Here is a 13,912-nt window from a genome sequence, read left to right on the forward strand (position 1 = left end):
TTTGAGAGGTTGGTCATAACTCGAATGAACTCCTGCCTCAGCAGGGACCTGGACCCATTGCGATTTGCCTACCGCCACAATAGGTCAATGGCAGGTGCAATCTCAATGGCTCTACGCATGACTTTAGACCACCTGGACAACACAAACACCTACGTCAGGATGCTGTTCATCAACTATAGCTCAGCATTTACTTTCCTAATTCCCACAATCCTGACTGAGAAGTTGCAGAACCTGGGCCTCTGTACCTCCCTCTGCAATTAGATCCTCAACTTCCTAACTGGAAGGCCACAATCTGTGCGGATTGGTGATAACATCTCCTTCTCACTGACAATCAACACTGCTGCACCGCAGGAGTGTGTGCTTAGCCCACTGCTCTACTCTCTATATACCCATAACTGTGTGGCTAGGCATAGCTCAAATCCATCTATAAATTTGCTGACGTTACAAACATTGTTGGTAGAATCTCAGGTGGTGACGAGAGGGCATACAGGAGTGAGATATGCCAACTAGTGAAATGGTGTCACAGCAACAACCTGGCACTCAACGTCAATAAGATGAAAGAGCTGATTGTGGACTTCAGGAAGGGTAAGACAAAGGAACACATACTAATCCTCAGAGGGATCAAAAGTGGAGAGAGTGGGCACTTTCAAGTTCCTGAGTGTCAAGATCTCTGAGGATCTAACCCGGTCCCAACACATTGATGTAGTCATAAAGAAGCCAAGACAGTGACTATACTTCATTGGGAGTTTGAAGAGATTTGGTATGTCAACAAATACACTCAAAAACTTCTATAGATGTACCGTGGAGAGCATTCTGACAGGCTGCATCACCGTCTAGTATGGGGAAGGGGTGGCTAGTGCACAGGACCGAAAGAAGCTGCAGAGGATTGTAAATATAGTTGGCTTCATCTTGGGTCCTAGCCTACAAAGTACCCAGGATATCTTCAAGGAGTGGTGTCTCAGAAAGGCAGCATCCATTATTAAGGACCTCCAGCACCCAGTGCATGCCCTTTACTCGCTGTTTTTTTTTGTGCAATTTTTAATCTATTCAATATACATATACTGTAATTGATTTAGTTATTTACTTATTATTATTATTTCCTTTTGAGTTTTTTCTTTTATATTATTTATTGCATTGAACTGCTGCTGCTAAGTTAATAAATTTCACGTCACATGCCAGTGATAATAAACCTGATTCTGAAAAAAATTATCCTTATTAATATACCTTCTTAACAGACTAGCATTTAATTCCCTTGTATTCTTTACAGGAGCTCTCACCCGTACTCTCTGCTCCACTGTGGCATTTTGCCAGACTTCTAGCTCTACCTTTGTTCACTTCTCTTATTAACTCAGCTCTTCCCCGTTTGCAAGGAGGACAAACAAGGTAAGGGTACACACAAGCAAATGAGATTCTGCAGATGCTGAAAATCCACAGCAACCAACTCCAAAGCAGTAAATCCAACTGTATACACAATCAATGGTGGGTGACTGAGAAGAGAAAACCATATCGAGTTTCACAGATCCCTGAATGCAGTAAAGCATGTAGATGAGGTGGTTAAGAAGGCAGCTTATATCAACTCCTCTTGCTGGTAAAAGCATAGCATACAAGAACAGCAAAAAACTAGTTTGTCCTCAGTTAGAGTACAGACTACAGTTCTCGTCACCACACTAAGGGAAAGATACAATGGGGTTTGGTCGATACAAATGATATTGCCAACTCTGGAGAGGTTTAGCTGTGAATAAAAATAGCGTTTGGTGGTATTAGTTCCTTTAAAATACAGGAGACTGAGGAGTTTTTCCCTGAGTTATGTAAATCTATGATTGCTCAAGATTGAATGCATTCAGAGGCTTAATTCTCAGACATTTCTCTTAACAGAGAAATTAATAAACTTTTGGGGTAAGGGCATAAATTTAAGGAAAATGGCAGAAGAGAGGGAAAGATATGGAAGAAGAATTTCACAAAAAATGAGCCTTGAGTGAAGGTACATACAATATTATAAACTACAGAGTTATAATTCAATCATGGGTTTCAGCAGCCCCCGATATGTTTCAGGATGGTCTTCTGATGCTGAAGGGCCATTAAACACCCCCAAACTCTCAAAGCCTACTCTGCAATTTCTATTTGAAACGCTCAACCCATTTGAAATGTATGTGGACAACGTTACAGGCGGCAGTGGTGTTTCTCTAAATTAGCTATTTTTTGGCTGATGTGGGCAAAATAACTTCCTTCTGTGGTACAAAATTTTTATGATTCTTTTGAATACATGCCAAACATTCCAGTAAAAGTGAATTATTTTTGATAAAGCTATTACGGCATTGCATAGGGATATAAATGGCATGGTGTTCAAGTGTAATGACCATGATAAATATTGCTATTCTGCGATTCTAGCTTTGGAATTGTCAATTTTGCTTTGGGATAGAACGTGGTGAGGTGCTCCATTTCAGTGAAATGAGTCACTTGTGTCAAATCAAATCAGGGAGGATCATGCTGGGGGCAGCCTGCAAGTGACATCTTGCTTCCGACACCAACGTAGCATGTTGAAGCTCACTAACCCTAATCTGTACGTCTTTAGAATGTTGATGTCAGGGTCAGTAACTGTCAGAGATTGCTAGGATTCTTCCTTTTGGCAAAACCAACATTTGAAGTACTATTTATATCGCAGAAAACCGAGGAAGTTTCAACAAACTTTTATCCAAGATGAATAATCTTCCTCCATGGCTCTTCGCATTGTTAAACTTTTAATCGTGATTTTGTGCCATGCAATTACTGTCACCTAATTCAGAGTCTGGAATATTATTCCAGAACAATTCTATCACAATAGCCTCTCACAGACTTCAGCCTTTTTGCACTTAATTGATACTATTGCTATTACTGCTGCTGCAGATTATAGATTGTAGAGTTACATTTACTGGTGGGATTCAGCAGCACAAGAGGGTTCTCTGAAGCTGAACAGCCCATTAAACACCCCCAGCCATCCATTGCTCACTCTGTAATTTTCAAACGCATAAATAATGTTGACTGATCTCAGAAAGTGCTGAAATTTCAGCAGCTCTACTGAAAAGCAAAAGCTAAAGGCTTAGGATGATGGTGCCTAATGGCGACTTCTTTGCTTGCATTTTCGGAAACAGCCTTACTTCTATCTTTAATATCTCTTTTTTTCCTTTTCAGGGTTCTTTTGAAGACCCTGACCTGGGATCTTGCCACCAAACATATCTCTACCTCTCACTACTACCCAACCCAACCCCCGGCTTTCCACACGGATTGCTCCCTCTGTGACTCCCTTGTCCGCTCGTCCCTCCCTGCAAGCGGCTGAAGATCTACACCTGCCCATTGACCTCCTTCCTCACCTCCGTTCTGAGTCCCAAACAGTCCTTCCAGAAGAGGCAGCACTTCACCTGCAAACCCGCCGGGGGCATCTATTGCGTCCAGTGTTCCTGATGCGGCCTCCAGTACGCTGGAGAGACCTATCGGGGGCCACCTCGGCGAGCACCTCTGCTCCATCCGCCAACAGCAGAACCTCCTGGTGGCCAAACATTTCCAATTCCCATTCCTGCTCTGACATGTCGGTCCATGGCCAAGATGATCCTTCAATCCTTCCTATCGCTGGGCCAATTCTGAATCCACCCTGCTAGCTCCCACCATGATCTAATCTTCCAGACCAGCCTGCCATTAGCGACCTTGTCAGAAGCCTCATTAAAGCTTACAAAGACTACACGCATTGTCCTACCTTCATCTATCTTAGTTACCTGTTGGTAAAACTCCAAAAGTTTATCAGACATGACCGTCTATACACAAAATCATGCTGACCATTTCTGATCGGGTTTTGACTATCCAAATGATGTTAGATCTTGTCCCTCAGAACTCCATCCAGCGACTTCCCTACAGGTATCATTGGCCTGTCACTTCTACTCTTCTATGATGGAAAATCATTAGCCATTCCCCCCTCCCCCAACCCAGTCTTCTGGAACATCACCACTGACTAACGGCAATGCAAATATTTCTTTCTTTTTCCTGACAAGTGCCTCAAAATCTCTCATCAGCCAGAGTTCCTCTTCTCATTGCTACCATCAGGGAGGAGGTACAGGAGCCTGAAGGACCACACTCAATGATTTAGGAACAGTTTCTTCTCCTCTGCCATTGAGCTTCTGAAAGGTCCAATAATTCTTGAACACTACCTGTTTCACTATCTTCCTTTTCCTCTTCTGCATTACGTGGTTTTTATCGTAAGTAATAGTATTCTTTTTTATTCCTTGCACCGTACTGTTGCCACAAAACATCAAATTCCAAGACTTATGTCAGTGAGAATAATGATTCTGCTTCTGAACTTGGTATGTCTACTCTCCACCCTCACAGGAATATGCTGCCCTGGACTTCTGATCTGATCCTTTTAAAAGCCTCCCACCTGTCATCAATTATTTTGCCTTTAAATAGAGGTAGCCAGTTGACCTCAGCCGGATCCTACCTAATGCCCTCAAAGGTGACTCTACTTCGTTTCTGGACTTTAGCCCATGGACTGTTTCATCTTTTTCCCATAACTATTTTAAAGCTAAAGGAATTGAGGTCACTGGATCCAAAGTGCTCCCCGATGTCCACTACAGTTACATGGCCCACCTCATTCTCTAAGAGCAAGTCCAGCATTCTCTAAGAGCAAGTCCAGCATTTCTCCTTCTCCTTCTCCTATATAATTGTGTGAGGAAACTGTCTTGGATGCATGGCACAGATTTTGCCCCAACCAGGCCCTTTGTACTCTGGGTGTCCAGTCTTCCACCAGTACAACCCTAATATTCTCACAACTACAAACAACTTCTTCACACATCTGCCCCTTAAGTTCCTACTGACCATTGGTTCTATAATATAGCCCAACCAAAGCAACCAGATTTTTTTTATTTCTAGTGTTGAAAAAAAATACTTACTACTTACAGCGATGATTAGTGAGGCACAGAGACATCTATATTTACTACAAGTACCTTTATTGTTTAAACTAATAAGTATGTGAATTCATACACTAAATACTTTGCGTGCACACGCGCTAGGTATCCCTGACTCCCCTGAATAGTCAAAGAATAGCAAAGGTATTACCCGGACAAAGGAGTTTACGCTGGCCAGGCATTCCTCATTGTCCCGATTCACTCGCCACATGTTTCACACAGGGTTGCTTATACTTGTATCTGCGATGGTTATTCTTCAAAGTTACCACTACCAGCACACACTTTTATATCCACTTTTATATCCATTCCTTATCAATTCAAATATCGCATTCCAGTGTCATTGGCCACAGGTCATGGGTCTGTCCTTTAGAACCTTGTTATTGGCTCTGCTCCAAGCCAGTGTCCATTTATTGTTCTCTTCCCATCAAGTGACAGTCGATAATTTATGGCTCTTGGTTCTCAATCAGCAATGAGCTTGAATCACTTCGGGGAGGCATCAACCCCGATATTCACAAACTTGCATGTTATAGCCAACCAAAGAACATCTCACAAAAAATGTCTCCTCAAGGACAAAAGCCCTAGCTCACTCAACCTATCCTCGTAAGGCATGCTTTCTAATCCAGGCACCATCCTGATAAATCTCCTCTGCACGTTCTCTGAGGCTTCCCCTTCCTAAATTAGCATCAATAAACTCTTTGGATGAGCTGGGTCAAATGACCCTTTTCCCGGGCTGTGCACCTCTCTGACTCTCTGACAAATGTCCTGCCGTTAGTCACAGCTCTACAAAAGGATACTGCTCTAAAATACTGGAACTGCTTCCACCCACAACCACTTTTTAAGTAATTGCATAAAGTATCCGTGAGGCATGAAGAATACTATATATATCTAAATAAATATGTTGTCCTTGCAACAAGTGTATAGTTTCACTCCTCTCCATTTGGAAATTAAGAAATATTGGAATTCCTATAGGTTAATCCACTATGCAACATTATCAAAATTCTCAACATTATCAAAACACTATCCAAATTGCACAGATGCAAAATGATCCTGCACAGAGCAGCATATGGATTTCATATATCAGCGGCTATTTTGTGATTTGACTTTATACTGTCATTAGTTTCATTTTAGGAAGATTAACACATGTATCCTTACAACTGTATTGATCTTGCCATTTTCATTTGTCATACTGTCCCGATGATGTAAGTGTGCAAAGGGTTTGGCTGCTCCCCAAGATTCCAGGTATCTGGTCATTCTGACAGAAGCTCTCATCTTGGCTCCATCCGCTGTGTGTCGATGTCTAAAATGATGCTGTGGGCTACGTCTCTCTGCCTGTAAGGTTCAAAACAGTGTGCGTTAAAGGCCAGCAATTCTGAAAGGTCTTGTTGTGCAGCATGCACTTACATACATAATGGTTGAGCACAAGTTTAAAATGATTCCTTAAGATTTGACCCATCTTAAAGCTGCTCTGCAATTTGAAATGAATTTGTTAGTACTTATCAACATTTGCAAAATTTATTTCTGTCCTTTCAAGTTATATATCACTTTAACTTACATAAAATGTACACATGTAAGGACTGAGTCTGCAAATAGTTGTAGGTGATGAAGACTTGAAAAGTCTCTCCAATAGTAATGGTATTTATTTACCGAGATACAGTGCAAAACAGGCCTTTCAGGCCCCTAGAGCCACGCCACCCAGCAATTCCTGCTTCAGCCCTAGCCTAATCACAGAACAGTTTACAGTGACCAATTAACCCACCAACCAGTAGGTCTTTGGAAGGTGAGAGGAAACGGGAGCACCTGGAGGAAACTCGTGCGGTCATGGGGAGAACGTACAAACCCTTCACAGGCAGCGGCGGCAATTGAACCCGGGTAGCTGGAGTTGTAAAGCGTTGTGCTAACCACTAAACTACTGTGCATGGAAAGGGTCATTCTGTGAAGGCCCAATCATGGAAGCAAGACAACATAATCTTACGACTTAATCAATTTCTGTCAATTCAATAACTTATCTTCTTAACTTTTGGATTCAACCATGCTTCGTTTTCCATTTGGTTATGCCGAATTAATAAGTACACAGGTGGGCGCTGTTTTCGCTCCCAGCCTCACTGAATTACTGTATGCCCAGACTGCATCTGAACCTTACTCACTTTAAGGACAGGTCCCAGTTTACAATGTCCACAATATGAGGTCAGCATTCTCCTCCCAAGCCAACAGAACAGAGCAGCATCACTGAGCCTCAGTACCATCTCACTGTAGATTTGCCCGGAAATCACACCTTTTATTTGTGACCAGATCAAATTTCAACAGAAAGTGGAATGTGATTGAAGAGTGGGGACTTCTTGGGGGTTGCACATAGCCTCATGATATTTGGATTCAGATTTATTTATCACATGTACATTGAGAAGTACAGTGAAATGCCTCATTTACGTTAATAACCAACTCACCCGAACGACGCGCTGGGGCAGCCTGCAATTGTTGCCGCACATTCTGGTGCCAACACAGCATGCCCACCATGTTCAGCGGAACAACACAAGCAGCAACGGCAACAACAACAGAACAAAGTAAGGAAACACAGCAAAACAAGCCCCTCACCCACACAGATGAGCTTGCAACCCCAAGGGGGTCCAACCTTCGGGCCTCCAGTCCTCAGCCCCGAACTCTCAGTCCCATAGACCTCTGACTCAGTCTGTGTCATTGCATTTGTCTTTGGATCTGATGGTTTAATTCAGAATCACTAGCCTTTGCAATGCACTGTGGCATCCACTGATGCAGGACTCTCTCACAGGTAACTTTCAATCTTGGGTATGCGGCTGTAAGTCACTCCGTGTAGAAGCAAGGTTGACACGATGGCTAAGAGGCTCGTGTTATGGAGAGTGGTCAACTGAGCAGGTTCCAGCTGGCACCAGGAACCAGGGTTGGGTAGGTCTGCTTTAAGATAAGTATTACCTAGTTTTCCCTCACGTGTTCTTGCGGCACCAACCCCAGTTGGGTTACACCCCTCCACAAAACTTTGATGTGTTATGCAACCCATTGGTTGGCTGTCACAACCTAATAACCATCTCCCCTCCCATGTGACTACTGATCACACGCTCCAGTCAATAAGCTCCACTTTGCAGGCATCCCAGCTGCTTTGGTCTGCCCACAATACTGGATCAACAGCTCCACCTCAGCCAACATAAGGGAGCAGGAATTTCGTGCTACTGAGGAATAATGCTTTCCCTACTCTGGTCCCATCTACCAGCCTCTTTCTGTCCTGCCTCTGGCAGCAATTACAACCTCTGATCACCTTGGTGACCAGTTCTCATCCTAATCCCCCTGTCCACTGATTTCTCACCCAGCTTCCTTCAGAAAGGCCAATTCCATACATCACAATACGTTGGGCCATCTAATATCCTAACGTTGGTTAAACACACTAAACAGTTATTAATGCAATGCGAGCCAATTTACTAAGAAAGATTTTACAGGCATCAACCATTTTGTAATCATTGGTTCCTTACATTTACTTCTATTGCAGTAAATACCTGGTCATCATAGGAATTCTTCAAATTCAAACACCTTTATAAAGCAATATAATAGCAATCTTTGCAAAAGTAAGGAAAGTCTATTATTCCAAATGCACCCGCATTGCAAAGGACAATTTGTATACATTTTATTTAGATCTTCCTTCTAAAATATTCCATCAATGATTTCTTGTATGTCTTGTGGTGACTTCCTGGTGTCAGCCCTGTACAAGTCAGGAATTTTGTTCATTGGATAATGAAGGCCAGGTTGGACCTATACGTAATACTTGATGTGATGGTTATCAATGCACTTTCCAATTAATGTTCTGTGAAGAGATCACCAGAGTGATTCCTTCATCTCTGTGATAATTAACACTGCAAAATATTGCACAAATTATAGAGCATTGTGCTAACATTAAACAAAATTCTTTGATATGAATAAATACTCCCATTTATGTTTGTGCTTAATGGAATCAGTGACAAGATTCCTTACTGAAGGTCTGCTGTTTCCTGTATGGTGCAAGCTGTGGGGATCTCTTGAAAACAAGAGTGTGACTGCAGCATGAATTAGGCCAGTAAAAAGAAAATAAAGCAAAAGTAAAATGCTGTAAATGTTTCAAAACCTGGTACAGAAACAAAATGCTGAAGACATTCAGTTAGGCAGCATCTCAGCAAGAGTTGGATTTCTCTGAAAGAAATATGCTGGTATAAGATATTATATAAATTCGTAATGAGACAACAAAGGAAACTGTCAGGACTTTGGGAGACTGAAAAGCCAGCGTGCAGTTGGAGGCAGCAGACATGAGAAAGGTTAAGTACTTGGTGCCCATCTTCAGCAGAAGACTTTGAAGAGGGATGGTGAACAGAAGGAAGTGATTAGATAACATGGGAGAAAATATTAAATGAATTAATATCTTTTAAAGTAGATGAACCGCAAGTTTTGAATGAACCATATCTCAGGCTATTAAGGCTATCAATGGATGAAAAAGGATTTTCTGAATATCTTTGGCTTCAGAGGCATTGGCAGAAGAAGGAAGAGTGCTGATGGAATGCAATGGTTTGAAAGGGAATAAAGGGTATGTTGAGTATTTATAGCACAATTAATTCAGTACTGATGTCAGGAAGATTACTGAAATAAATCCTGAAAGATGGTATTAATTTTATTTATAACAGCATATTTTAATTAAGGAGAACCAGTATGCATATATTAATGTACATCATGCTTGATTAATATTACAATTTTAAAAGAAGCATCAAGGAAGGTGATGAGGGATTGCAATAGTTGAAAAGAATTTTATGGATTTTTGCAAACAGATATGATGGTCTGATAAGAAAAATTAAACCCAAGGGGTTTGAGAAGTATCACAACTTCTACCCAAAACTGACTCACTGCCAGTCAGTTACAAGGCAATGGTCTTAATGAATGGACGACTGTCTGCAGTGAGCTTGGTACTAAATCACTTGTTTTTTTTGTGTGGTATGTAACAATGTGATGCACCATCAATAACTCACTCTGAGACGTAAAGGCGAGATATCGGCTTTTATTGACTGGAAGAAGGAACAAGCAGTGAGTGACCACCATACTACATCCTGGAGACTGAGAGGCCGGGCCCAGGCTCTGATCGCCTTTATACAGGGGTCTGTGGGAGGAGCCACAGGAGCAGTCAGCAGGGGGAGTGTCCAGACAGGCACACGTGGTTCACCACACAAAGATAATGAACTAAATATAAGAATCACGAATAAGTCATTTGCAAAAGAATAGGAGATCTCAAAGAGTGTTTGATTAAGAAGGAAAACAGCGGCAGACTTCAAAGATTTTGATGGACCTGGTGAGACAGACAGCAAAGTAGAAAGCCGAATTCATTCCAGAGAAATCAGAGGTCATGTATGCAGGGAAGGCAAACAAGCTAAGGAAATTCATTATAAATTCTCTTCAGGAATCCCTACAAACCACTGAAGATAGCAAGACAGGAAGGAAATAACCTGGTGCACAGGAATAACATAGATTATGAATACAAAATACTCTGCAGATGCTGGGGTCAAAGCAACATGCACAACTCGCTGGATGAACTCAGCAGGTCGGGCAGCATCCATGGAGACAAACAGTCAATGTTTTGGCCTGAGACCCTTCATCAGGACTGAAGAGGGAGGGGGCGGAGCCCTATAAAGAAGGTGGGGGGAGGATGGGCAGAAGAAGGCTGGTAGGTGTCATCTATATCAATGATCTGGATGATAATGTGGTAAATTGGATGAACAAATTTGCTGATGATACAAAGGTTGGAGGTGTGGTGGACAGTGAGGAAGGTTTTCAAATCTTGCAGAGGGAGTTGGACAAGCTGGAAAAATGGGCTGAAAAATGGCAGATGGAGCTTAATACAGACAAGTGTGAGGTATTGCACTTTGGAAGGAAAAACCAAAGTAGAACATACAAGGTAAATGGTAGGGCACTGAGGAGTGCAGCAGAACAGAGGGATCAGGGAATACAGATATAAAATTCCCTAAAAGTGGTGTCACAGGTAGATATGGTAGTAAAGAGAGCTTTTGGACCATTGGCCTTTATAAATCAGAGTATTGAGTATAAGAGTTGGAATGTTATGGTGAGGTTGTATAAGGCATTGGTGAGACCGAATTTGGAGTATTGTGTGCAATTTTGGTCACCTAATTACAGGAAGGATATTAATAATGTTGAAAGAGTGCAGAGAAGGTTTACAAGAATGTTGCCGGCACTTGAGAAACTGAGTTACAGAGAAAGGTTGAATAGGTTAGGACTTTATTCCCTGGAGTGTAGAAGAATGAGGGGAGATTTGATAGAGGTATATAAAATTCTGATGGGTATAGATAGAGTGAATGCAAGCAGACTTTTTCCACTGAGGTTAGGGGAGAAAAAGAACAGAGGACATGGGTTAAGGGTGAAGGGGGAAAAGTTTAAAGGGAACATGGGGGGGGGGCTTCTTCACACAGAGAGAGGTGGGAGTGTGGAATGAGCTGCCAGATGAAGTGGTAAATGTGGGCTCACTTTTAACATTTAAGAAAAACTTGGACAGGTACATGGATGAGAGGGGTATGGAGGGATATGGTCCAGGTGCAGATCAGTGGGACTAGGCAGAAATATGGTTTGGCACCACCAAGAAGGGCCAAAAGGCCTGTTTTTGTGCTGTAATATTCTATGGTTCTATGGGAAGGAAAGAGAGAGGGAAGGGGAGAGGGAGAGAGAGAGCAGGGGAGAGTGAGGGAGGGAGAATGAAAGGGAGAGGGGGAGAGGGAAGGAGGCAGATAGAGAGGGGAGAGGAGGAGAGAGGGAGGGAGGGAGAGACAATGAAAGAAAGAGAGGGGTAAGGGGGCAGAGAGGAAGAGAGAGAGGGGGGAATCTTTGAACAATTCATTTATACAACAGTGCATTTAAAAATATTCTGCTTTTTTACTTTAAAATAAAATTGAAGTTCGTATAAAGTTCCACATGATATTTCACATGTAAAGTACTTGCCCAGGGGTTCCCAACCTTTTTTCTCCACGGATCCCTACCCTTAACCGAGAGATCTGTGGAGCCAGTTTGGGAACCCGTGTAATTGCCCATTTGCTTCACTTGTTTCTCATTGAAATCTCTCATAACTCACATTCCCCCTGGTTTCTACCATCAGCAAATGTGTAGATATTTCATTCTTCCCCTCATTCAAATCACTGATGTAGGTTGTGAAGAGCTGGGGCTCCCACTAGCTACAGCCTCTCAGCCCAGACTGTCCATCCCTCTTCCTCCACAGATGCTGCCTGACCTGCTGAGTTTGTTTTTGCCCTTGATCTTCCTTTGAGTAATTCTGAAATTTTCCCAAGCCTTCAGCTTACTGCCATTGTGGGTTTTGGTAAATAAAACTGCAGAAGTGTTTTAAGTTTAAGGGAAACTGTAACAACTCTTTCATTCGTCCTCCAAACACAGAACATAAAGCCAGGTAAAAACTTCACATCAGACGAGCCTCTTAAGTTGAAGCCCAACTCAGTGTTGGTGGTTGTGAATCCTGCATGTTTCCACCCCTATACTATTTTGACAACATCATGAAGCTTTTCATTTGACCTAATACTGTACTACCTTCATCTTCCTTGTTGGCCACATTTGACCATTTTCCCCGTTAGCTTTTATGTCTTAAAGGCCTGTGTGTACATTGTAAAATGTGGATTAATTCTTTAAACATTTGCCATTGCTTCCTGCTATAAGATCTGTGTGATTTCCCAGTCTACCTCAGCCAACTCATGCCATGTTCCTTCCCAGTTCACCTTTAAGACTCTTTTTTATTGAATCAGAACACTTTCCGTGCTTATATCCCATTATTTCACATTGTTATCATATTAGAAAGATAAAAGAGGAACTGGGGAAAATATATAGAACTTCATGAGTTTGAATATTCACAGTAACATGGTGCCTGACAGGCGATCGAAGCAGTGAGCCTCAAACTACACCAACACAAACAAGGAACATAGAATGTACACTTTGTGGCTTCTTTAGTACCTAATGAAGCTATTGTAGCCCATCCACTTCAAGGCTCGATGTGTTGTGCATTCAGACGTGTTCTGCTGCACACCACTGTTGTTATCTGAGCTACTGTAACCTTCCTGTCAGTTTGAGCCATTCTGCAGTTCTCCTCTGATCTCTTTCAATAACAAGGCATTTTTGCCCACAGAACTGCTGCTCACTGGATGTTTCTTGCTCTTGGCACCATTCTCTGTAAACTCCAGAGTCTGCTATGTGTAAAAATCCCAGGCAATCAGCAGTTTCTGAGGTACTCAAACCACCCTGTCTGGCACCAACAACCATTCCACGGTCAAAGTCACTTAGGTCACATTTCTTCCCCATTTAACGTCTGGTCTGAAAGACAAACAAACCTAGACCACGTCTGCATGCTTTTATGCATTGAGCTGCTGCCATGCGATTGACTGGTTAGATTAACGAGCAGGTAAACACGAGTTCCTAATAAAATAGCCACTGAGAGCACACCTACATGAGCATATAATGTCGAACATTATGCCACAGTACAGGCCCATTGGCCCACAATGTTCTGCTGATCAACCTACTTTAATCTACTTTCAACCTACTCTAAGGTCAATCTAACCCTTCCCTCCAACACAGCTCTCCATTTTTCTATCATCCATGGGCCTGTCTAAGAGTTTCTTAAATGTTCCTAATGTATCTGCCTCTACCATCACCCCTGAGAGAGTGTTCCACGCACTCACTACATTCCAAGTGCCACACACCTGAAGACTTGTAAGATGTAAATGAATGAAAATAGTTTTGTAAAACTGAGTTTTGTAAAGGGGGCTTTGGAAAGTTAAGTGATGGAAGTTTGAAGTGAGTCAGTTCTCTGTAGCTGGTAACTTGGAACAAGTGACATGTACACACAAAAGGATTTGCAGATACTACAAATCCAAAGGAACACACAGAGATTGCAGGAAGAACTCAGCAGGTCAGGCATCATCTATGGAGGAGGATAAACAGTTAAC

At 42.3% G+C, this 13,912-nt stretch overlaps 1 protein-coding gene across 1 annotated transcript in view; it reads right to left on the bottom strand.

Annotated features, from left to right (window-relative positions):
• Positions 1-13,912, bottom strand: part of LOC132378312 (adenylate cyclase type 2-like) — a 507,293-nt gene that overhangs the window by 97,401 nt on the left and 395,980 nt on the right. The window contains exon 13 of the mRNA XM_059945128.1: positions 6,081-6,257. Within this exon, the coding sequence (XP_059801111.1) occupies positions 6,081-6,257 (177 nt within the window). The remainder of the gene's footprint in view (positions 1-6,080; positions 6,258-13,912) is intronic.

The sequence above is a fragment of the Hypanus sabinus genome, chromosome 20 (genome assembly GCF_030144855.1).
Source record: "Hypanus sabinus isolate sHypSab1 chromosome 20, sHypSab1.hap1, whole genome shotgun sequence".
NCBI classification, from domain to species: Eukaryota; Metazoa; Chordata; class Chondrichthyes; order Myliobatiformes; family Dasyatidae; genus Hypanus; species Hypanus sabinus.